The sequence below is a fragment of the Periplaneta americana genome, chromosome 15, assembly GCF_040183065.1.
Source record: "Periplaneta americana isolate PAMFEO1 chromosome 15, P.americana_PAMFEO1_priV1, whole genome shotgun sequence".
In the NCBI taxonomy this organism is placed as follows: Eukaryota; Metazoa; Arthropoda; class Insecta; order Blattodea; family Blattidae; genus Periplaneta; species Periplaneta americana.
In genome coordinates, this window is record NC_091131.1 from 125,266,292 (window position 1) to 125,294,236 (window position 27,945).

Here is a 27,945-nt window from a genome sequence, read left to right on the forward strand (position 1 = left end):
AAACATAAAGATAATGCAAAATATAAATTATATTAGCTTTATAAGTAAATATGTATTTACATATAAATCCTTTCCCTGCTTATAACATATTTTCATAAAACTTTCACCGTGATAATCTCCAATGACCTGCTGGAGTACGGTCCAGATCCCTGTACTGAGAAGGTTCAACTGATTCACTAATCACTTGATGATTTAGCTACACGTAAAATCAAATAAACGTTCTTTAATACATTTACTTACGTACTGAATTACTCACTACAGCTAACATTGAATACAGGCCTATTCATTTGCAAATACGGGTAATTTTCATCTCTCCTGTCCTATCGGCCATTTTTATAAATGACTTTATTATTTATGGTTGTGTTTATATTTCTTGTCTCGTCCGATTTAAAGTGGCTCTTCTAGTTTTAAATCAGATGGAGGATGATGAATTTTTAAGTACGATAACAATATTATGACTATTGTTATTTATTGTGGTGCAGGTACAACAGGTAGGTAGACTTGTATCGTAGAAGTAGATAGTAAGAACTCTGCGAATGGAAAGACCTCGAAACAAAATTACATCTCTTTCTCGCCGAAGTTTCCTGCCACACATACGCATTATGTATTTGTAGGGATCTGTGACGCTCGAATCACGAAAAAAGAGGTCAGATTCTAGCACTATTGTGTAAGTTCTGAAAGACTGCCGAGATAGTTGCAACTTGCAGAGGTGCGGAACTGGGTTAAATAGCTTCGAACATAAAAAAAGATAACAGACTGACTTACAGACCATGGCGTAGGGCAGGCATGTCAGAAATCAGACTCTAAATGTGCAGTTATGTGCGCGGATCGCCGGCTTGTGCAGGTTGCATCAATCAAGCGTTGCTCTTACCCTTTCTTAGCTGGAGGGGTGTACAATAATCTATTCTGCGCTTCTAGGGTTGGATTAAATAGACATTTGGACATTATAAACATAGTTAGCAGAACGAAAAAAAAAACACGGTTATTATCAGTGTCTATATTTGACAATTGTAATACAAGAAACTTTAGGCTTACTCAGTTATACTACACAAAGTAGTGGTTTGTAAAGCACAATTTATTAATATGATTTTTATACAGTATTTGAAGAAAAAAAATTGCAGTAATTTCGAAACAACTAGAAACGAACAAGTATTTCATTTTACGTAGTAGGTACTAATTATTTTAAAGTAATAGACCCTACTCTTTCATTGTTCGTCAAGCATTATTATTTACTGTGACCATTGGTACACAAATGTTGAAGAAAATATTATACTCCCAATTACTTACATGCAGTAGGACATTGTGAAGTTTTTACACTGAAATCATTTCTTTGCTGTATGTCAATATAAATTAATATTAATAAATATAAATTAAGCTTAGAATTTAAATTCACTTGTAATTTATTTGAAAACGTTGAGAGCAAGTATCGAAAAGTTGGGAGCGTTACTCAAAGAAATTAAAAGTGTAGTTCACAAGCTGTGAAGCGACGATACTCTCTTTATGTCAGATTATATTCAATATACTTATATTAATAGAGATTTATTAATATAAGTATATTGAATTAATATTGTGACGTGAGATGGAAAATTTGCCATTATATATTTTTCCAGAAAATTTTTCCGCCTTGCAAATAGTTGTTTTCTTCTCTCCTTACAACCTCAAGAACCTCACATGTATTCCTCACTATATTCTCATCACTTACCAGTTTATGAAATGAAAGTCGTAAGTCGTCTAACCTTTGATGGCTGTGTTAGTACAGACTCCAAAACAACGCCTTTGTCAAGTACGTTTTGTCGTGAGAGTACTGATTACGAAATAAGCGCTGGCAATATATTTTGAGGACTTTACTAATCTGATCTAAACTGTCACAAGACTATTACCTCGACATGGGCTGATGAAAGCCTTTCATTTTAAAATAATGATTATTGTTGGCTGAGAAAAACATTATAACAATAATGTTACATGATTCGTAATTTCTCTTCTCCGTTATCTGTGAACTCCTCACTGTATTTATCATAACTCATTCACAGACACAGCCAAATCGGCACTCGTGCTGAAACTGTGTTACTGAAACAAAAGCTGCTGCAGGTATTGTATAGCCCTGTCGCGTTCCCCTCCAAGGCGATTCACTCCCTCCAGGTAGGGGAATAGAGAGTGCACATCGCACAGAAACAGTTGCACAATGTGCGCGACTGCTCAATGTGCAGGGTTTTAACATGCCTGGCGTAGGATCTCCACCAAAACATCAAAACGACAACGAACAAATATCCATGTCCTAGGCAGGATTCGAATCCACGATAGCAGCCATGTCATACACCCAGACCGACTCTTGTGTATTAATTCACAATATAACAAACTTTACTTTCTTTCTTCTACATTCCCTTTGTGTTTCCCTGTACAATGTTTTAATTTCTCTATTTCTCCGAAAGTACAGTACTTTCTTATCAATCTATCTGTATAATAATCGCTCCATTATTAGCTATGACTTCCTTATAAATCCATAAACACAGTCATCTCACCATTTAATACCTTACCTACTTGCTAACGAGGCAAATAAGACAGTATTCAGCAGAGAAATATCAAGAGACGTACTAGTTCGGTCCATTCAGCTTCGCGAAATAGGCAAATTATGGTCTCATGCCAATATCTCAGTCCATCGATCGAATTATTTATTTATTTATTTATTTATTTATTTATTTATTTATTTATTTATTTATTTATTTATTTATTTATTTATTTATTTATTTATTTATTCGTTCGTTCATTCATTCAGTTATTCAATGCAGAATTGATTGATTGATTCATTCATTCATTCATTCATTGAGTGATTGATTGGTACCTGGATTGATTGATTGGACTTATTTCTAGATTCATTGATTTCATTCATTGAATTTATTAATATTGATTCGTTTGGATGTATTAATAGTTTGATTGATTGAATTTATTGCTAAACAGATTGATTGTATTGATTGCTAAATTGATTGAGTAATTGGATTTATTGCTAGATTTATTGATATCTTAATTATTGGATTGATTAACTGGATTGGGAGATTGATGGGATTGATTGATTGGATTGAGTTATTGTATGATTGATTGAATGATTGATTGGACGAGATGAATTTGCCGATATTACATTATTTCTCTAACTTAATATAATGTAACTTGTCTACGAACCTTTCCAACGTGACAACGATTTTATTATTACGCAATATATCGACTCAAATGTTATCACAATATCTTAATAGAGATTTATAAATTCTTAATAAAAATATGTCTATTCATTAGTTTTTGCAAAGATAATTAAAGCCACTTAAAACTAAATATTAATTTCTGTTGCACGATAGAAAACATGTTTAACAGCAATTTTTGTGAACCATCAGGAGAATTTGATAACTTCTGTCGTATGTCTCTGATTTCGAACATTCATTATGCAAAATATCGCCAATTATTTCGAAGAAAGACACAACTGAGAGAAGCGATATGAGACAAAGTGCGCCACACTATACTGGCATCTAGAATAGCTGAAATATTTTGGACAGTCGCGAACAGTTGATAAGTGGTGGTCCTCCAACTTGGGGTTTGGGTGAAGGACTAACAACCCATCACCGTAAAAAGAGCCTGTTGCGAAACCCCAAAATAAAATTTATCTTTTGAAAAGGTGGAAAAATTCAAGTATATTGCAGCAACAGTAACAAATACAAATGACACTCAAGAGGAAATTAAACACAGAATAAATATGGGAAATGCCTGTAATTATTCGGTTGAGAAGCTTTTGTCATCCAGTCTACTCTCGAAAAAGCTGAAAGTTAGAATTAAAAACAAGTGTTACTATATTACGGGTTGTTCTGTATGGTTTTGAAACTTGGACTCTCACTTTGAGAGAGGAACAGAGGTTAAGGGTGTTCGAGAATAAGGTGCTTAGCAAAATATTTGGGGCTAAGTGGGATGAAGTTACAGGAGAATGGAGAAAGTTACACAACGCAGACCTGCACGCATTGTATTCTTCACCTAACATAATTAGGAATATTAAATCCAGACGTTTGAGACTGGCAGGATATGTAGCACGTATGGATGATTCCAGAAATGCATATAGAGTGTTAGTTGGAAGACCTGAGGGGAAAAGATCTTTGGGGAGGCCAAGGTGTAGATGGGAGGATAATATTAAAATGGATTTGAGGGAGGTGGGATATGATGATAGGGACTGGATTATTTTTTTTTTTCAGGAAAGGGACCGATGGTGAGCTTATGTGAAGGCGGTAATGAACCTCCGGATTCCTTAAAGCCATTTTGAGTTCAGTAATACTAACGACACATGTACTAGGAAAATTACTACAGATGTTTTATTATTAGGTCCGTGGCAGCGATATATTTTGTATTAGATTGAAGGTGAACACACGACGCCGGACAGAATGTAGTCGACGTGTTTCAAGTACAGGCAGCGGAAACGAATTTGACACACGCCTAAGCAAGCACGTTCCATGTTTTGTATATGATTATTCCGTATTATAAAATCAAGACAATACAATCATTATATGTATATAAGGGTTAATATCGGAAAGGTCTAAAACGCTAGTGAGGTTGAGAATAATTAGAGTTTAGAGTTTTGCATTACAGTTTTAGAATGCTGAAAACGTATATGGCTTACAATTTTGCTTAGAGTTTAGAGTTTTGCATTACAGTTTTAGAATGCTGAAAACGTATATGGCTTACAATTTTGCTTTCCCTATATTTAACTGTTACATTAATTTATCACATCTATTCCGTACCTTAGTTTTCTTGCATATTGTTTGCCTGGTTTCGGTTCCAGATGCAATAAACAACAACATTCATTTTCAAAGTTTCAAATGAAAATAACCGCCGAATATCGGATAGTATAACCTTGTATGCGGAAAAACTGCGTTCAACATCAGCTGAATCCAAGGGCGCATGTGTAAAATATTTCACATCATCCATTTCTACATAAAGTTGATAACAATCGCACTTGTCATCTGACAAAACTCTTGCAATTTTGCATAAAGTATTGAAATCATCGTTTGCTCCGCCAATTTCACACCAGTCTTTTCGAGACATTCGATTGTAGAGGGGATAAATCCAAAATTAGATTAAATTCATTAATATGTCACATCATCGGACGTGTATACGTCACCAAACATCGTAAGATGAAGATTACATTTAAATATATTCACACTGTTTTTTTAATATTTGGGTCACCACGAAGAGTTTGGGTATTAATTTTGGAAGCTACATCATTCCGTCAAACATCTGTATGACTTCTTTTACCCTTATATACAATGATTGCATTGTCTTGATTTTGTAATACGCAATAATCGTATACAAAACACGGAAAGTGCTTGCTTAGGCGTGTGTCAGATTCATTTCCGCTGCCTGTACTTGAAACACGTCCGGCGTCTTGTGTTCACCTTCAGTCGACCTGAAACTAATACAAATATACCGATATCACGGCCTTATTTATTATATATCAGCCTCTGTGCAACGTCACAGTTTGTGGTCATAGGGAAGAGAGACAGCCGAAAGTTGGAGTGTGTTTTAATGCTCTGACGCCCACGAACAAGATAAAACACTTGAAATTTACCGGTCACTTACCGGCAGAGATATATTAAAAGATCTGTACATTCATCGAACATTGCAGTGTAACTAACCCATACACCCCTCTTACAAGGGAAGGGTTTCGGTTCGAACAGGAATTTTTGGTTATAACAATTTGTACATAGGCTTACCTCACAAAGGTGATGAAGACCGTAAAAGCATTCATTTGTGTAACTCTCCGTTTGGTTGGTATTGGTCAATACACTTCTTTAAAAATGTACATGAGGATTCTCTATAAAATGCATGAAACAGCATGAAGCAGAGCAATAAGCACAACACACAGAAGCAACACCTGAACAATCTTCTGAACCACACTCCAGTGCTGAAAAATCAAATGCTACCTGAATTACATTTTTGAAGTCCGAGACTCGTTCAGGATTCATGTAACCAGCTGACTGCCAGGAATACTGAAGCTTAGGGCGGTATACTGGAGCAGACAACTGGTTATGAATAACAGAGTGCATTTTCATTATAAACACTCGATTTTCCAAGTTGAATTCTGGATTCTCAGCAAGAGACCTTATGCAATCTGTTATCCTCCGAGCATATATTTTGTATTGTCTAAAGAAATAGATATCCGGAGGTTGAAAATATTTAGTTTTTTCAGGTGGAATGATCATACATTCCATGTGTTAGCCTTGGAATGATTAATTTATTAAGGTTGTGTCCTTGTGCACATTCAATGACTCACACAACAGTGTACATTTTTGATTAGCTGCAATATTTTCAGACAGAACGTTCGAGAAAAATGTTCTTAAATGGGCTCTAGACCTTTTACCATTCGCACTATCTTCTAGGCTAGGCTAGACTTACGGGTAAAGTGTCCCATCCCTTAACTTGTGCAGTGCTCTCCCCACCCCTCAACTTGTACAGTGCTCTAACAGAAAACCACACATTACACAAACGAATGCTTTTGGGAGCTTTACAGAGATGTAAAGATGGGCCTGTATACAAATTTTGGATGCGAAATTCATGTTCGAGCCGAAACCCTTCCCTTGTTAATGAACTCGTCAATGAACCACTGCGCAACTTGTTGAAATAGGACAATCTAAGAAAATACACCTTTTAAAGCTATAGTATCAGTAATAATAAATAGGCCACCCTTATCATTAGTCACTAGTCAGGTAGCATATTAGTTCAGTCGGTGTGTTGGTAAACGGTGAACGCAATCTCTTTGCAGGAGACGTGGCTGCTTGACGGCCATGTCGATCGGAGCGGGACGGCTGGACGACCTGAGGCGTCGGTCGAGCGTCACCAAGCTCGAAACATCACCAGTCAACAATAACATCTCTGCGCTAGACGGACCAGACCACCGCACTGGCAGGTACGTGACACGCCAATTCATTGCTCTTCCCAACACAACGACACGAAGATGAGAGGAAAATGGGGGCGGCGAAGGTAAAAGATGAGACACGTTTCGTAACTCTTACATGCTTCGTAATATAGATCGTTCATTATGTTGTAAATTACAGTACTGTTCTCAGTTTATTTATGATATTTATGATCTCATTACTTGAAACTATGTTTCTCAAACTTTTCGATGTTGAGGCCTTACTTTCCTCACGTTAGTGTGGCCTCCTTGCCTAAGGCATGGTTCCCAAACTTTTTTCACTGGCGACACATTTTGCTGAACGCCCACGATATCGCGGCACATTTATTTTTATTAAATAGGCTATAATGATATAATAATAACAACAACCAGTGCTTTTCTTCTGGAGAAAAAGGTTGTGGAACTCTTGTGTAGAATATTTTATAGTGATTACTATTCACTGCACGGGAATTTTGTCGTTTTTAACCTCCTTTTCGTCCAACTAAAGAGTTTTGTCGAAGATCTAAGGCTAAGCGGAATTCAAAGAAAAATAGCTAATGTTAAAAACATAGTTATTCACACATATTTCGGTTCCATGATGAAAAGGTAACAAAAAGGTGCCAGAATACCGTTCCAGAGCGTTCCGTTAGAAAAGAGCACTACTAACAATTTCTGTGTACTGTTGGACATCCAGTATTGTAAACAGGTCGATGTCTCAACCATCTCCACCATCTCAAGCCATCTATTCTGGATGTCCGATAAAATAAGTTATGTTTATTATCGATTTTGAAAACTCACCTATTTAAATTCTGTAATGCTCGGAAAAAGTGGCAAAAGTCAAAAATGTTAATTTTACAGGAGAAGGAAAAAAACTGTCTTCACGCTGGTTTATGTCAATTTGATTTTCTTCTGTTTGAATTATTGTAATGGGAGAAATACGTATGTCTCTTTTCCCAAGGGAGCAGATGTTCTGTAAGTTGTCAATAAATTAATAAAAAATGTTTGTGGAAACTGACTTATGCCACTTTTCCCAAGTACTGCAGAATTAATGTGAAGCCTGCACTTGTTGGGTTGCATAAAATTTTTCTATACATGGCCTTATGATTGACAGGCCAACACGTAAATCATCTTCAACATGCAGCAGTCTGTTACTTTGTTTAGAGTTCACTATTTCCATGGTAGAAAATGCTGATTGACATAAGTATGACGTTGAAAATGGCAGTTCTAAGTGTCTTTTTAGTTTATTCGGCACCATCGACTGATTTGACAAAACATTTCCGCATAGGCTATAAGACACTCGAGATTTTGTTTATATTCATCTTCATGCCACGTAAAACCATATTGCAAGTATTCATCACTATAATCAGGACGAATAGAAGAAATAGTGTACACACGTGAAGGGCCGTATTCATAGACATTTTAGCGCGGGCTTCCGGTGGATTATCAGCGTTTTTCATAAACCAGTGTTAGCAATAGGATATGATTTGAATTCTGTACTAGTAACCAGTGGATAACCGGGGCTAGTTTAGTACGCTCGTAGCGCGTGCTGCGAAATGTCTATGACTAGCACCCCTATGCTTTCCTATTGTCGGTGGCGGATCTGACAACTAGCGGCGCTTCGATCGCTAGGATCCATCTGTTGTCTGGTCAGATACCTCGACACAAATTCCACAATTTGGGACATCTGGCCGAAATCTACGGCTGACCACTAGGATCCAGAATACAAAGCAGAGGTTAAATTAAAAATACAATATGATTGCGGAGAGAATACGGAACAATGATAAATTTAAAAATAAAGTACAATTTGATTTCGGAGAAACATGAGATGAAATTACATTGAAGAGTAATGAAATGAAGTAAAAAAAATTGCATAGTATTATACAAGTGATTGTGTAAAATGGATAATGAATCTCTCAATACCATTAGACAAATTTTGTTAATGTCCTCATTAGAAAATTTAAGAGAAAGGAGAATGGTTTTGGTTAACTTAAATGAAGTTCCCCTAGCGCCAAAAAAAGATGTCCTTTCACTTCCCATGTATTAATATTCATTTTGTATCTCTCACTGAAGTGAGGAATACATGGGTTGTAAATAGACTTCTTTTCATCGTTAACGTTATTGGCTTGTTGATCATCCTTCTCAAAACGGACAGTGAGGTCAAGAATGAGGCTTCTTTGATTCTGGAGATCGATGGCTATAATGTCTGCTCTTCTCGTTGACCCATTCTCAGCCAAGCAGAGCACTTCTTCGTAAACCTCCCACTTTGCTTTCCGAAGAGTGGTTGCGATGGAGCTTCTCACTTTATGGTGGCGATTGTTCCTCAGTAGTTCTCCTTTAGAGCAATAACCCAAAACATGCCCAAGGGTTTCTACATCGCTGCATCCTAGATGACGTCACTTTTGATCTTGAAAGGAACGACCTGGCACCGATCGTACTGCTGCGATGTTTGTGGACATCTTTGTGGCATTGGTCCACTCTGAGGTTGATATCCCTCTTCTATTACTAATCCAAGAGTTGTTTTTTGGATCTTCACTGTAGGTTACCACTCCTTTGCCTTTTTGTGGAAGACAACACCAATTATTAAACGACCTCCGCCGTAACTCAGATCTTAAACTTCGTCCTATCATCGAATGTGCTTCTGCGTTGTTGGGAATGTTTAAAGGGCATCTTGTTTTTCAGTTTCAAGATTCCTGCAGAAATGGAGATGTTCGTCATTTATGTTTAGAAGACTTCTGGATGTGTACTTCCCATTCAGCATTAAATAAAGCAGTTTTTAATCAGGTTTTAGTAAATTAGTGGTGGTTAACTTGTCAATAACTTTACTAAAAGATCGAATAATACTTGGTTGATCAAATACAATTTCTGCAGAAAATGTACTCGTAATTCCCAAATATTTGACGATTTCACCCGGTCCAATAGAATTAATTATATTTCCACAATTCAAAGTGATAGTGCCTTGGCTGAGATTACCGTTTTTAATGTTAATGGGACTACATTTTTGGGGGTTAATATTCAAACCAATTTTCTCGCGCGTTTAATGATGAAAATTGCTAGAAGTTGTTAATATGCTTTGTTGTTGAGAGTTATGTAGATGTCTTCAATTTGTTGTGCTTTGAACTAACCAGTGCCAAAGAATATTGTGTGATGGTTTACAAAGTAATTACAAAAATTCCGTACTGTTTTGTTCCGGGTTGTAGATCGAAATACAGTAGAAATAGTGTAACAAGGCATTTCTTTTCATCTCCCAAAGAAAAAGATGAGTTTGGAAAGTGAACCAGAGCGATTCCGCGCAAAGATAGGCAGGTTTCGATAAATAACCGCTCAGACTGTTTTAATATATAACGTCATAAGACAGCAATACCGCGAGTGCGTTGAAAATTACAATCAAGAGTTGTACCTCACATTTTCCGTAATTTACCGAAATGATGAAATATATTAAAATAAACGTTACGGAGTGGTAATATTCGATGACGTCAAATTCAGAGAAGAAATTCAATTTAATAATTATTCCCTTAAAGTGGTCGTATTTGTTGATTTCGGAGATCTCACGACTGATGTCCAAAAGAAACAATTAGCAAATCATGCATTAGTATTTATGCAAGATTGGATTCAACCAATTGCTATATACGCTAGCAGAAACGCTACTCCAGGTGACATTCTCGCTAAAATTATTATTCAAGTTATACTACAATTAGAAGCAGTTGGGACGAGAGTAGTCGGTTTCACTTGTGATGGCAGTCAAACAAATAGTAAGGCCTGGAAGTCTGAGAAATCGATGGAAAAAATTTCCAGCATAATTCTATATTCCTAATCCGTTCGACGACAGAAAGAAAGATACGGGTATTCTCAGATTTTGTGCACATACTGAAATGCATAAGAAATTATTTCCATGATAAAATCGAATTCTCTTGCAAGGAGAAAAATATCAATTTTAGTTTTTATAGAAAACTGTTTAAGGAAGACTTATCTGGATGTGCGAATGTGTAGGGTTTGTCCCAAGTTTTGACAACAGCTCATTTAGATCGCTCGTCCTTTAAGAGAATGGATGACACCAGACTCGCGTTCCAGCTCTTTAGCAACAGTGTCGCCAAAGGCCTCAAATTTTATCGAGAATTAGGGTCATCGGGTTTCGAAGGCAGTGAGGGCACTGAAGAATTTACAAGGCATTTAAACTGTATTGCCGTCGCATTAAATTCACACATTTGTGCTAAGGCTCCTTATAAAGACTCTTCTGATCACTAATTCCTTAATGATTTTCTTCAGTGTCTCACAACTACAACCAACACATTTGCGTCTGCTACAACAATGTTTAGTAGTAACCTTGCAGAGTACCTTAGAAATGAGCGAATGGCTCCGGAGCAAAGGATACAAAAATATATCCTAACAGGGAAACTCGCCCAAGACCACTTGGAACATCACTTCGGAATTTTGCCTTCACTCAGTTCAGATGACCATCCTTCGACAATAGATTTCCTCCAGATGCATTTACTACGAAGCAGATCCTTCTTAACATTGCTGGAAACTCTGAAACGAAAAGTTATGATGAACTAACTACTCACATCGTTTGTGGACCAAATGCGAACATTAGCGCGAAATGTGGAATTACTCAACAAGACAGTTAGGAAGTCTGTAGAAACCTGTATAAAAGGAAAAAAATGTTATTCATGGAAAAAAAATACATGGTCAATACTGGGAGTAACTGCTAGCGCGTCTGGCCGCGAAACCAGGTGGCCCGGGTTCGATTCCCGGTTGGGACAAGTTACTTGGTTGAGGTTTTTTCCGGGGTTTTCCCTCAACCCAATATGAGCAAATGCTGTGTAACTTTCGGTGTTGGACCCCGGACTCATTTCACCAGCATTATCACCATCTCATTCAGACGCTAAATAACCTGGATGTTGATAAAGCGTCGTAAAATAACCTATTAAAAATAATACTGGGAAAGTGCTGTATACCTTATTTTATTTCATGGAGTGCAGTTTCATAGAAAAGACTTTGCCGACAGACATTCTACTGCCGCCTACTAATTGGTTGTCATAAATAAATGTCTTCCTTACTGTGACGGAAATCTTGTCTTCTCCTGTTAGTAACAAATCACAACCTTCGTTCAGAAGGATTGACAGGTTCCCGTCAAATCCACGTGCAGGCAGAGTTGTCGCATCTTTTCCGAATTCCAAGAATCCCATCAGTTTCACTGCATAATTTCGAGGGTCACCAGGATTGTGGCAACTGTGCAATGTTGGGACGAGAGGACAGGATGGAATTGTCAGAGTTGTTTGTGTAGAAAGTCATAAATCTGTAAGTGGGCGTTCAAAGGAGCCACCGAACTGCACTCCTTGAAATAAAATAAGGTATACCCGAGTTGGTGAATACCACTCCTGCTGCGTTGATTGACATGTTTAGTGTATTATGTGGCCGGTTATGTAGTAAATCATTCCTCTAAGTTTATTGCGTGTACCCTCGACAGGAATGTAATAGGTCTAAACATTGTGCAGCTCTCACCCAAATCAAAGACTACCGATCAGGTAGGAACGTTAGTTTTTTAAACCATCCCTCCCAAGCTGTATATGACGTACTTATTCAAACAGAATTGAATATTAAAGAAAAGATTAGCTCAGCAAGAGCAATGTGGGATAAGATCTATCTTGACGCTCTTTCGATCCAGTCTTCGGGAGCAGATTGTTGCAGAGAACACATCATCGATATTATTCCGAAATTAGTCTACCACTATTTAAAGTGCCGATTCTTCTTCAGGACAAAGTAAATCCCAAGATTTTTACAAGCTCGTAAATCCGTCAAGTATTCTCGCAAATTCTCAAAGGTAACAGGCAACTAATCATGGTGAGTTATTTAATTCATTTATAGGCACGTAAAATATCATTCAACTCTTTATTTACTAGCATTTCGTAGGTTTTTTTCACCCTGAATTCGCAACTTGTTATGAAAAGATTATTTAAATACTGAACGTATAATTGCTTTCACAACGCTTCAGATCCCATTGTATTTTCTGTTACGAACGTTCATAATAGTAATATCTGATTGAAGACTATTAATTATGCATAAGAAACTATAAAGGTATTTCTTAAGTTACGAATAGCCGGGTTAAATGGAAGAAATTTGCTTCGTAACAAGTACTGTGAATTCCTTCCGAGTCCGCGCTTAGAGTAACAACGCCGCGTTGCAGCGGATCCGTGTAAACTCAAGTGCGTACACTATTTCTTCTATTCGTCCTGCTATATTTACGAAACGCAATACGTTTTTGCGAAACCTGAAGTGAACTTTCGCTCACATTATTTGAATTAGCTCTGCTGTCATCTTACTTACTTACTTACTTACTCACTTATTTACTTACTTACTTACTCACTTATTTACTTACTTACTTACTGGCTTTTAAGGAACCCGGAGGTTCATTGCCGCCCTCACATAAGCCCGCCATTGGTCCCTTTCCTGAGCAATATTAATCCAGTCTCTACCATCATATCCCACCTCCCTCAAATCCATTTTAATATTATCATCCCATCTACGTCTCGGCCTCCCCAAAGGTCTTTTTCCCTCCGGCCTCACAACTAACACTCTATATGCATTTTTGGATTCGCCCATACGTTCTACATGGCCTGCTCATCTCAAACGTTTGGATTTAATGTTCCTAATTATGTCAGGTGAAGAATGCAATGCGTGCAGTTCTGTGTTGTGTAACTTTCTCCATTCTCCTGTAACTTCATCCCTCTTAGCTCCAAATATTTTCCTAAGAACCTTATTCTCAAACACCCTTAACCTATGTTCCTCTCTCAAAGTGAGAGTCCAAGGTTCACAACCATATATAACAACTGGTACTATATCTGTTTTATTAATTGTAACTTTAAGATTTTTTGACAACAGACTGGATGATAAACCGAATAATAACAGGCAATTCCCATATTTATTCTGTGTTTAATTTCCTCCCGAGTATCATTTACATTTGTTACTGTTGCTCCCAGGTATTTGAATTTTGCTGTCATCTAACCCAGAACTTAATTGAGATCGAGGTTTTTGAATTAAAAATGTGTCCATAAAAATCTAAATAAAGCACTTTTGATAAAAAATAATCGCACTATCGCTTGCTTACACGTATATAATGAAACTGACTAATATGTTCTAACGATTCTAAAATCTGTTTATTACTAAGTGGGAAGAGTAAACGATTACTGAGCATTGTTGCAGGTGTTCACGTTTCATTGTTTGAAGTCTATCTCAAAGTAAAATGTACCATATCAAAGACTTCGTTGTAAATAAATAATCCGATGTAAAGAGACTTCCTGGATGGCATAAAATTTATTTTTCAATTCCAAAATTTCGCGACACACTCCATAGCGCTGTGCGACACAATGTGTCGCGACACACCGGTTGGGAGCCACTGACCTAAGGTGTAGAGTAGCTAAAATGTGAAATATGTAGTATGCACATGTAGTAATGTGAAATTTTATAGTAGTAGTAGCAGTAGCAGTAGCAGCAGCAGTTACTTTTATTACGGACTTTACTATAGCCTGTATTACTAGGGTAACTCCAAAAGTAATTCATAAAATTTGTTTAAAAATTATATTTTTATCCTACAAGCTTTGCTATTTTCACAGAATGCAGATACACCTTTAGGAAAAAAATGTCACTTTTCCACATAATCCCCGTCCCTTTCAACTGCCTTACGTAACCTAGGAACGAGGGCCTGTAGACCAGCACGGTAAAAGTCAGAACCAACACGTCTGAGCCACTCTTTAGCAGCGTGCACAAGGAAGTCATTTTCTAACCTCGTTCCGCGAAGGGATCCTTCAGTTTACCAAAGATATGGTAATCGAACGGTGCCAGTTCAGGACTGTAAGGCGGATGTTTCAGTGTTGTCTATCCGAATTTTCTGATCTGGTCTGTGATCTTGTGACTGACATATGGCTGTGCGTTGTCGTGCAATTGCAGAACATCCAGCTTCTCCCAATGTCGTCGAACACGACTCAGTCGAGCTTGAAGTTTCTTGAGAGTTGCTACATACGCGTCAGAATTAATGGTGGTTTCGTATGGCAGGATGTCCCAAGCAAGAGTCCTTCCGAATCGAAAAACACAGTAGCCATAACTTTCCCTGCCGAAGGTGCACTTTTGAATTTCTATTTCTTTGGTGAATTTGCGTGATGCCACTCCATTGTCTGCCTCTATCTCCGGTCCAAAATGGTGGAGCCATGTTTCATCTCCTGTCACAATTCTTCCAAATAAGTCATCTAGCACTTATCATTGGCACTTAGCATGATAACAAATCAAACAGAAGCTACACTGAACTCATTGCGTCTTTTTTTCTTTTTTGTTATCACATCTTATCTTCAGATTTCTAAAATTCGTATTGTAATACAATTTTTAAAATAGTATAAAATGTAACGCTTAATGCTCAACAAAATTTCGTCTCAAACAGCTAAGATTTCTATCAGTAAAGCTAAGCCTATATGGCGACTACAGCTGTATCTAAAATTCCAAAAACATTTCATAAAATTTCATGAAGATACAATAAATATTTGTACCAAATATCATAAGCTTACCTTTAGTAATAAGCCTGTAATGTAATTACAAACATCCACAAAATTTGTACGCCTGAGAAGTCGACGCTAAATTTCTCTCTCCAAACATAAAAGCTCACTGAAGCAGCTACAATAGTGACACAAAGCGTAGCTGTATGTTTCTGGAAACCTGACAACATATGCAATCCCTTGACGGAAATTTGAATCTCGTAACACCATTGGTTAATTCACAAAAGAGCAAAGAAAAAGTATCACGAAATAACCACTGCCACGAAGTTACCAATGTTTACCCTACATCTTTTATCCTTATCAGACAGTACATCTCAAAGTCTGATTAGTGTAATATGCAGGTAATTCGCAATGTATGCAGTAAAGATAGAAAGGAACTAGTCACCCTACCCCATTATCTCCTGGTCTACTTGCCTGCCTTGTTGCTATTACTTGTGAGGTTCAGATCTGTCTTAATTGACTAAAAAACAACTATTGAAATATTGTTTTTATTTTATGTTAAACGTTGTTTATGTTTAGAGATATTACATAAATATAAAGAATTTTATGTTTTATTTTGTAAATAATCTCGCGACCTCTCCCACCTCTGTCCACGACTCCCCATGGTCGCGCGAGACACTCTTCGGAAACCACTGTATCTACTGTATAATCTGGAGCTTCTGAAATTCGAAAAGCGCCGCGAATCCCCGTGAGAGTAGGGCAGCCGTGGCGAAAATGCCATCGTGCGCCGAGCCACTGTGTAAGCTGCAACGTGCATACACCTATGGAGGGAGGCGGACACCCGAAGGGGAAGTGAAGCAACTGTCTGACTTATTAACGGTTTTTCATTTTCCTTACGTCAAGCACTTACATAAAATTATATACAGTACAAGGCTACAAACTAATGTTTAGTACGTGTAACGAAGAGAGAAATGAACAAGGAAACATAGGACACGTTATCACAACCTAAAATTAATTGTCTTCAGAATGTCTCTGCAACAGAGTTTCAAAATCAGGAATTATGTCACTGCCAGTCGTAGTTGATCACGAAGGTTTTTGTCTGTCAGTCGTGATCTAAATTTAATTTTTACTATTTTCATTGTTGAAAATAATTTTTCACAAACGTGAGTTGTAGCGAACATGGCTTCAACAGAGCAAGCGAAAGAACAAAGCTTCAAATATTTATGTTTTGCCAAAGATTTGAAAAGTTCAACATTTGTCAAGTCCTTACATCTAGCTTTCATTTAACGTCACATTGTAAATCTGTGAGTTTAAATTGAAGATCTAACCGCATTATTCGTACATCTGCTGAAAAAGGATCGACGTACAGAGATGATGATGATGATGATGATGATGATAATAATAATAATAATAATAATAATAACAACAACACTTAACCTTTTAATTTATCATCAGTAACATGTAGTAACATATAATGCTGTTTTATGTTATACAACCGTTTTCCTAATAATATTTGTGAACAAATCATACATTTAATATTCTCATCATATTGTCAGCAAAAAAATGCATCCTCCCATCCCACTTTCGTTTTTGTAGAGGTACATGGTTTCGAGAGAGACATTGCGACGATACGCCACTCGCAGGTTAGAGACAAATACAAATGGAACGGAGTTTGACTCCAGTGAGTGAGAGGGTGGGGGTTGTAGGTAGGAAGCAAGGGAAATGCACTGCGAGCCACAATGTGCTCGTGAGTCGCATTTTCGCCGCGGCTGGAGTAGGGCGTAAGTAAATCAGTGAATGAAGAACGTGTATAATACGGTAAATCCTAGCCTCGGTTTTCAGGTTCGGATAAAGATAATGTTAGTTCACTTTTTTACATTGACTTTGAGCCTCCAATTATAAAATCACTGCTACAAGGGATTCAATTTCAAGTGCAATCTACGGAAATCTAGTCTGTAGGGCTTTCTTATCATAAGATGTGCTCCAACCGAATAGTTTAAGTTACGGAATTAGTACCTATGTGTGATGTGTTGGGTTCCAATTTCTCTATTTTTACTTTCATTTTTCATCTGTAGTTAAATGTTAGGCTTCAAAAATGGCAATTATTATTATTATTATTATTATTATTATTATTATTATTATTATTATTATTATTATCATTATCATCATAATCATATTCAGACATACAAAATTTATTGTCTTTGGTGGTTTTGAGGCTACTACACTTTCCGTTTCATCTGGTGTTCGGTGGTTCAAAACCTGTCCAGGGCTATTGATTTTAAAGATGATAAATATCCTTTCATCGGAAGAGAAGTAAAGCCACGAGTCCTATGTCGTAAATTTGCGGCACGAAAAACAACTCTGTCTCTTTTGATACACGGCTCTAGGAAAAAATTACTTGCCATTTTTCGCCCACCTCAAAATGTAGATACAGCAAAATGGACCCATAACATTGGTACAAATCCATGTGAGCTTTTCCCACCGTAGTCCTTGCCACACCATACATAATTTTTAGCTTGTGTTTAAACTACTGGGTGAGTAGATCACACAGGAAATGTAACGAGGGTACCCGGCTCCCGGCCGATCCGTTTGCAGATACCTTACTATGAGGGATACGTTACGTAGTATCTGTAAGTCAACACATCACAAACAGTCAGTGTAAAATGTCACCATATATATTATGTAAGTAGTTAATTGAAATGTCACATTACTCACCCAAATGAAGAAAGCAGATACGCAAGCTGTCTGCCTTTTTTTCTAAATATTTCTCACACTTATTTAGGAAGTGGTGTATCACTTACTGCACTCCCCGTTGAGAAAATGAGGCCATGTTTATGCGGATTTTATTTTTCACCTGTTCAGCAGTATGTGAATTATTTTTGTACATTTTGATTTTTAGAGTTCGCCAGAGTTAAAAGTCGCTGGTGGTTCTGTCCTTGAATACTCTATGGAATTCGTCCATATAATAGCCTTGGATGAGGACAAGAAGAAAATTTTATCATTATACAATGAAAAATATAAGAAAGGCGAGTGGCCTGAAAATTCCACGGAGACAGTGTTGCTGCCAATACGGGGAAAAAATGTCAAGAACTGTAATGTGTTCAGGACTAGCAGCCTGATGTCGAAGATTCTCCAGGAAATGCTGAATCAACGTTTATATTCTAAGATGGAAGGAGAGTAGGAAAAATAACAATTAGGCTTCAGAAAGGGACACGATACGAGAGATGTAATTGGATTCCTGCGACCAATCGGTGTAAGATATCTAAAGAAAAATGAAGAAGTGTATGTAGTGTTTGTGGACCTAGAAAAGGCATTTGACAGAGTGGTGTCGAATAACTGTTTGGGGCCTTGCAGAAAATTGGTGTGGATTGGAAAGATAGAATGCTATTAAGACTTTTTATAATATGAAACAACGAGTCAAAATCGGGGTAGGACAAGAAATGTGAGAGCAGTGCTGTCATGATAATTTTTTTCTTGGCCATACGCCATAATCTTTATTTTTCTCACTTGAAATATATTTTACTCTCTTCTCTCTACCTCTCCGACCGTCATGTAATGACTCTTTTAATACATATTTTACGACGCTCCATCAACTGCTTTGGTTGCATTTACCGTTAATGAGTTTGTGGGAAAACCCTGGAAGAGACCTCAACCAGGTAACTTATCCAAACTAGAAGTTAAATCCGGTCCCACTTGTTTCACGGTCAGACTTGCTAACCGTTACTTAGAATCTTTTAATATAAGAAAGAAAGAATTATTGTTTTGATTTACATTTGCATAATTACAAAACAAGCTTTATTTAAAGAATATCCCATGAAGCCGGCACAGTAGATGCACACTTACCTTGATGAGTACCTGTAGCACTTCTGTGTTTTTCAATAATATAATTATGGTTCTGGATTCCAACGCTGTAGCGATGGACATTTATGATCATAAACATCAAGTAAGATAATCATAGGAACAGCATATGGGAATCTAAGATCAGTACAGATCTCTGTGTAAAAAATAGATCTCCATGTACAAAATTTTGGCGCCCATATGCCGTATGGTTCCTGTGGGCAGAATTTTCTCTAGTATACTTTACCATACTTCATACATGATTATGATATTAGATGTATGTTGCAGAGACCCGAAGTATAGTATAATATACAGACTGCGGCAGAAATAACTCCCGAATTTGCCACCGCTGTTTCTCTGGCGTTAGTGGTAAAGCGTGAATCGGAGTTGTGGCTTTGAGTAGCACGTGCCTTACCATTCCTATCATGGCGTGGAGTAGAGAGCATCGTGGTTTCGTGATTGACACTTATTTTTTAAAATGTCGGCTCTGGTAGTCTACCACAACACAGCGATTATTTCGTAAGCACTTTGGGCTAGATCGAAATGCTAAAGTTCCTGACAGGAAAACATTTTGTTATGGGTCGAAAATTTGAGAAGAACGGATTCTTGGCAGGCCTCGTAACGTTCGAACACCAAAGAACAATGAAGCAGTGAGACACGTCATTACGCAATCTCCTCAACGTTCGGCCCGTAGGCATGCAGCTGCTATGGGAATATCTGAGTGCATCGTAAGGAGAATTTTGCACACAGACCTAAATTTCCATCCATACAAAATGGTGATTGTGCAGAAACTCAATGAACGTGATTGGGCTAACCGCAGCGCATCTTGTGAGGTCATCTGCAAATTGTTTCAGCTAACGGCAGTCTACTGTCAAATCACGAAGCTCAGTTTCATATGTCGGATTGCATTAATAAACAGAATTTTCGGTACTGGGCCGAAAATAATCCTTGAAGCTCCATGAGCGACTTCTCCACACCGAAATTGTTACTGTGTGGTGCGCTGTTGCTGATTTCGGAATTATAAGCCCGTACTTTTTGAGGAAGAGGACAAAACAGTTACAGTAACTTCTGCTCGTTACATGGAGATGCTACACAACCTCCTGCAGCCGAAACGCAAGAACTAAGAGATCTTGCTGTGTGGTTCCAAAAGGATGGTGCCATTGCACATACAGCAAAAGCATCGATGAACCTCCTAAGAGAAATGTTTCCAGGGTACCTGATATCCTAACGAGGGGACATTTCATGGCCAGCACGTTCCATGATCTCTCACTACGCGATTTCTTTCTCTGGGGATTCCTGAATGCTTAAGTCTACAAACATAAGCCGAGAACACCAGAAGAACTGAAATCTATCAGGCTTGCAAACCGTTACTTAGAATCTTTTAATATAAGAAGTAAAGAATTATTGTTTTGATTTACATTTTCATAGTTACAAAACAAGCTTGATTTAAAGAAATTGCTGCAATATCACCATACATGACTAGTAGGTTAATGCAGAACTTCAGGAAGAGGCTTCATAAGTGAATAGAATATGAAGCTCGTCATTTGGACGATATTATTTTCAAAACTAAGTGATAGTATGTGGAAAGTAAATGGTAAACATTCCTCTTTCAAACTGTGAAATAGAATTTTGAATAACTTTTATTATTGTTTTGTTATTTACATTTTAAATTCGGGAGTTATTTCTGCCGCACCCTGCACCTGCATTTGTGCCCTAACTGTAACATGCAGAATTTTTTCAGCATTTTTCCTCATGTCAGTAACTTTTTTTAAGTGTAGAATTATTTTGAATTTTACAAATAAAACAACAAATATCTCAGAACTCAGAGGATAGGGAGAGAAGTATGACAAGTAGCCCTTTATCACCTACACTATTCAACACATACTTCGAGGATTCAATGAAGAACTGTTATCAGAACATGAGAGGGATGATAGTAGGAGGAAGAAGAATAAAGTACATATTATTTGCTGATGATACAGTCTTGTTAGGAGAAGAGCAGAAGATATTATGAGCTATAGTACTGGAACTAAATGACAGCCGTGAGCACTATGGCATGAAGATAAATACCACCAAGACCAACAAAAAGACCATGGTTAACGGAAGAAAAATAAATACGATAAACGTGGGAATTTGAAATGAGAAAGTAAAACAAGTGGACAGCTTCAAATACATGGAATGTACTATAAATAGTAACATAAGCTGCTGACAGGAAGCCAAACGAAGGATAGCAATGTTAAAGAAAGCTTTTAATAGAAAAAAGAGTATCTTCTGTGGACCTCTGAAAAAAAGTACTAGGAAGAGCCTAGTGACGTGCTTTGTATGGATTATGACATTGTATGGACGAAGGAGAAACACCTAGAAGCATTTGAAATGTGAATATGGAGAAAAATGGAGCGTGTTAAATTAACATGCAAGGTAAGAAATGAAGCTCTGCTAAAAAGAGTGGGTGAAGAAAGAATAATGCTGAGACTGATCAGAAAGAAAAAAATAAATTGGTGGATCACTGATTAAGAAAGTACTATCTGTTAAAGTATGCACTGAAAGGAATGGCGAACGGGAGAAAATGTCGGGACAGAGGAAGACATTAGATGATAAACGACACTAAGATACGAGTATATAGATTGTATGCGAATACAAAGAGGAAGGTGGAAAATAGGGAAGATTAGAGAGAATGCTATGTTCGCAGTCAAAACTACATAATGAATGGATGGATGGATGGTTGCATGAATTAATTAATTAATTTATTTATTAATGATGGATTGATGGATGGATGGATGGATGGATGGATGAATGGTTGCATGAATGAATGAATAGTCGGCTATATGTGCTGTTTCAGAATCGCATTGTAGAAAAATCGTGCTTCTGAGTTTTATATTTTACATTAATAATTTATTGTGTGTCGAATTACTATTACTGCGCGACATATCGATATCAAGCTAGCTACGTAATAACCGGAGTCTGCGAGCGACTCGGCCAAGAGTCAGATCGCAACGTTGCGTTTTCTCTACAGTTTATTCACCCAACAAATTAACTTCTATATAACAAACTGTAAGTCTCCTAACTCCTATGAAAAATAAAATAAAATCCAACTGTACGAATATAACCATAACATAAAAGTTACAAAGTTGTTTAAAATTAATTTAAAATATGGCAGAGGACTTGTAGAACCTCTATAATTTCGTACAACATTTAAGTGCTTGATAGCTGTGTGATTTAAAATAACAATGGGTCACCGCTTGATGGCGCTCGTGTTGTCACAACCCTAAAACAAACAATATAAACTTTAATAAACATCGTAATTAGTGCAAGAAAATAAATACAGCATTCGCTGCTAAAGCCACTAGTAGGCCTAATATGTTCAATTTAAGTCAAACACGTTGATATTCAAAAAGCATTAATTTCGCCAATTGTGATATGTTGCGGGTTGCGTCTGACCGCAGCCGTTAACGAGCAATAATATTCGTAAGTTGCAGGTTGCATCGGCGCACTCCCGCTAAGGAGCTAGATGCGCGTAGGGTGCTTTATTACAGGAATGGTAACGGACATTTATCTCCAATAGGTATCCACGTAAACGTCCCACGTTAAAAAATTAAATAACCTAAATTTATACCTTCAGGATCTGTTACAACGAAAAATACAACGCGGTACAGAAAATACATATTATTCACACAGTTTGATCACGCAAGAATGTTTACCAGTACCTCTTTATTGCGACAATCACAGAAGACTATTTTCCCTTCCTTTCCATTGCTGTTGCAGACGGGAGTTAAATTGACTCCATTGCATTATATGAGTATTTTTGAGAATCTGTTTCCTCTACCCCCATCACCTTCTCATTGCCTTCAAACTAAACCTTGGTTAGATAGAAGGAACAATTTCGGTTGTCAACATCTGTTTATTAGTGATTTAGTTCAGTAGTAGATGGATTTATTGAGCAATATTATACAGGGACATCATTTTATTTTTACTTCAATTTTTATTGTACCTGAGTTTTTGAATGTACTTCACTCCCACCCCTTCTACTAATGAAGTTTCAATTGTCCTCCACACAGAACCAAGGTCGCATATAGTAAACAGCACTGAGTTAGTGAGTATAGTACGTTGCAGAAATATGTTCGCATTTTCCAGTGACGAAAGAGCTTTCAATATCGAATCATATTTTCGCACAGGTACTGCCCGTTTGCCTACGTCGCATCCCGATTTCCAGCTGGGCTGTCTTAGCTCTTTTCTGAAAACATTAATTTCTGTTAGGAATTGGACGTTTACCTAATATTATACAACTGTTTAAAATAACTTAAATAAAAGGGCCTCGTTAATTAACTGTCACTTGATTTCCCCCCTTTCTACGATCCTGCGTCATAACCACTTGGACGGACATTAGATAGAATGTCTGAGTAATTTTATCTGTGCGGATCGGGCAGAGGGGAAGATTGAATTTACAGTGCGAAAGGTACTCTTTTATAGAATAGGTACGGAATTATTTCAACATGAGTTATTAGTACGAAGGACGAAACTGGCAATTGGAATTAGATGCAATTGTCTATAGTGCAATAATATGCACAAAAGAACTGAAGCCTGTATCGAAATGAACTGCCACCATTTTCAAAAATGTGTTTAAATATTCATATTATGATTACTTTTCAATTTAACGTCTTTCTCTATATTGTACGCTAATGTGCTGCAGACAGTATAATATACACTGCATAATGAATACGTTCGCATGGATAACTAAGTTCGTGCGTAAAAACACTTATTCTTAATACAGTACTGTATTTTGATTAAACAAAAACCTAATGAAAATTATCGAACTCAAAATCGCGATATTTCCTAGTTTACGTAAATGGATGAACTACTTTTCTTCCCTCCTATACCTAGTAGAGTGATTTCTTTGTGTTTTACGCCAGTATCATCGAACTACAGTCGTGGAAGGGGGTAGCAAACGGTGTTTCCGTTTCTCTAAAGGTATAGCCAGGTTAATATTAAAAATGTTAGTAAAAATAAAGTGATGTCCCTGTACATAGAGATGTACTATATTATCAAAATTTTCTCTTAAATCCAATGCATGAGTATTCTGTGTAAAATAATTCCTAATTTGTAGGTTTCAACCCCCTCACCTATGATTAGATTCAACCATTCTCCAAAAGAACACACAGATTAAAATGAAAATAGAACAAGCAAAACACATTATATAATATATCCTAACCTAAAAGAGACATAAAAGTGTATAATTGAGTAGATATCATTATCCCTTCGTCAGTTCGCATCATAAACTTCAACAGCTGATGTTCTAATCTGTCTCGCCTTTAAGAGGAACAATCCAGTCTTTTGTTCGCATTCTCTATTCCCCATGAGGTCAAGACATGCAAGCGAAATCCTATTCTGACTTAGCATCGAGGGAGGTAGATATTTTCTCCGGATATGTTCCAATTCGACACACTGCAATAAAATATGTCTATAGGAGTCCTTTTTCCGCACATTATTAGTGATTTAATTCTTATTAAACTTAACGTCGACGATTTCGAGTACCCATAGCATTAAAACTTTTAGAAATAAAATTATAGGCAATATTGAACCCATTATATGGATTGTGCATGACTTCGCTCCGAAGGAGGTCAAAACATTCAATCATGCGCAACAAACTATGCATATTCGGAATATAATTATAAGTCTTGAAATGAGTAGCTATTAAATTTTAGTAATGTATCAAAATTCTATAAAAAATATACATTTTCATGAATACCCTGTGTCTAGTTATAGTACAACATACCGAGCGAAGTGGCTCATGTCTTCCACACGAGACTCGCATTCGGGAGGTCAGCGGTTCAAATCCCTGGACCGACCAACCTACTTAGGCAAATGCCGGGTTGGAATTTCCATTGCCACTGTCCATTACTCTTCCTCTTTCCTGTAGAAAAGAATCAGACTTCTTATCATATCATTAATTTCATCATCTCATTCCATAGGTATATTCAGATCATGGCGCATGTCTTCAAAAACATGACGGCATTGCATGAAATAGTTTCCTCCTTTACAAAATTTCTCATTTCGTAAATGCGTAAACTGAAAGCAAAATCAATTAAATAGGTTAAAATACCATGTGCCGCTTCTCATAAATTCACTATCGATGGGTTTCTTCTGAAGTTGAACATTGTCACCTCCAGTTGCTATCTCATTTGTGTAGATTCTCTTACTATTTTGGTTTGTTTTATGTAGGCTACGCTGATTATGACGAAAAAAAGTTTGAAGAATATTATGTAATGATTATAGTTTGCTATTTTTCAAATTTGCCGCCTTTATCTCCCCACATGTTTCATTTTTACTTTCATGTTATACAAATTAAGTATCGTAGTGCCGTAAAAATCGATTTCTGCATCCCCAATACCCAAAAAGTAATTTTGCTAATACCATTTTCTGTCTGTTTTACTCCAGTGACTTCTTCTAATTGTTTATTTGTCGGATTTTATTCATATTCAGTAAATATTAAGTTAATTTATTCACCAAAGATACGCACACGGAACATAAAATTTTAATGGAGATTTGATAGATCTTTATTTAAAATCAAAATCATAAAAATATAATAGTGATACACTTCAAGAAACATATGATTTCTCCATGATTTTTGTATAATATAAAGAGACAAATAAAATAGTTCAAGTCGTATTACGCAGAAATTGTTTCTACTTTGTTTATTGAGACTTCATTCTTCATTATTATCTCCCGCGGACGAATTACTGCTCACGTTTCGAGGCTCTTCCTTAAAGAACTTCAGTGACTAGTTGTAAACATCTTGTTTCGCAAATCATTGCATAATTTCTTGCCCCAGCGTACCAAAACTTTTGTAGGTCTATGGTATTAATTAAGTATACGTATTTACAAATGGCTTTTACAGAACACGGAGGTTCATTGCCGCCCTCACATAGACCCGCCATAGGCCCCTGTCGAGAGCAAGATTAATCCAGTCCCTAGCATCATAACCCAATTCTCTCAAATCCATATTAATATCATCCTCCCATCTACGTCCTCAAAGGTTTTTTCCTCTCAGGTCTACTAACTAACACTCTATACGCATTTCCGGATTCATCCATACGTAGCTACTGCATGCCCTGCCCATCTCAAACGTCTGAATTTAATGTTTCTAATTATGTTAGGTGAAGAATACAATGCATACAGTTCTACATTGTGTAACTTCATCCGTTCAACTTCACATATTTTCCTAAGCACCTTATTCTCGAATACTCTTAATCTCTGTCCCACTCTGAAAGTGAGAGTCCAATTTTCACAACTAACTTATACAGAACAAGTCATAATACCTAAATACATACGTACATACATACATACATACATACATACATACATACATACATACATACATACATACATACATACATACATACATACATACATAAGTGTTCTGCCCATGGGCAGGTCTTTCACTGCAAACCCAGCATTATCCAATCTTTGCTATTTTCTGCCTTTCTCTTAGTCTCCGCAGATGATCCACATATCTTAATGTCGTCTATCATCTGATATCTTTTTCTGCCACGAACTCTTTTCCCGTTCACTATTTCTTCTAGTGCATCCTTCAATAGGCAGTTTCTTCTCAGCCAGTGACCCAACTAATTCCTTTTTCTCTTTCTGATCAGTTTCAGCATCATTCTTACTTCAACCACTCTTTCCAACACAACTTCATTTCTCATTCTATCTGTCCACTTCACACGTTCCATTCTTTTCCATATCGTAACCGGTAATATAATTGTTTTATAAATTCGAACTTTCAGCTTTCTTGAAAGCAGACTAAATGACAAAAGATTCTCAAATTAAGTATGCATTTTGATATAAAAGATAGTTTATGTAGTAAATGCCTTAAGTAAATCAAATAGAATTTCAGCCATTAGAACGTAGTTTATTTATTGATTAAGAGCTGTAAAGTATTGTACCATAATGACAAAAAGATAGCCTGTCTACTCTCTTTTTGTATTATCTAAATTCAATCATATTTTAAATTTCACTGTTTACAGAACTTGTCGCACAAGCAGCCTGGCGCTGCCTCCAGAGAGAGCGCTCTTGGACCTGCTGGTCAGGGATCAAGCGTTGCTCCAACCGATGAACGTATCTCATCTTCCACCAGCCAATCAGCTGCCTAGACGTCATTCAGCTCACTGTTGCCCTCCTGAACACAAGCCTTCGATGGTAAGTTGAATACATTTGCATTAAAATCAAATTAAACCCAAGGAGACAAGCGTTGAAGCCTTTGGAAGCAATGCCATTAAGTGGAAGAGCTTCCTCACTATCGTGAGGTTTATATGTAACTTTCTGCGACCTAGTATCTAGGTGTATTCAGAGATTCTTTGTCTATACGTGGACAATGTAACTGTCGAAATAAACAGGCAGACTTGGATTAAAGTATTATTACTTACCAAAACTTTAACGATTATTATTGTAGGCCTACACAGAGATTTAAATATTTATCGTTTTATTTTGTTGGTTCTTACATTTGTTATAGCAATATTAATTCCAATTATTAGTCCCAATTTAATTATAATTTTATTGGGTTAAGAAGGTTATAATTTAAATAAGGTTAAAAATTGTGACGAGTTGAAATAAAAAGTATACAATGTTGCAGTTTAAAAATCAACAAACGAAAGCATATTTTCTCTGACTGGTCTGCAGTCCTGCAAAGAATAATAACACTGGTCAACAAAATTAAACATTTTT

General features: G+C 36.9%; 1 protein-coding gene across 1 annotated transcript in view; it reads left to right on the forward strand.

Annotated features, from left to right (window-relative positions):
• Window positions 1-27,945, forward strand: part of LOC138715735 (uncharacterized) — a 432,440-nt gene that overhangs the window by 144,035 nt on the left and 260,460 nt on the right. The window contains exons 2-3 of the mRNA XM_069848791.1: window positions 6,788-6,931; window positions 27,249-27,420. Coding sequence (XP_069704892.1) covers window positions 6,810-6,931; window positions 27,249-27,420 — 294 coding nt within the window. The 5' untranslated portion in view covers window positions 6,788-6,809. The remainder of the gene's footprint in view (window positions 1-6,787; window positions 6,932-27,248; window positions 27,421-27,945) is intronic.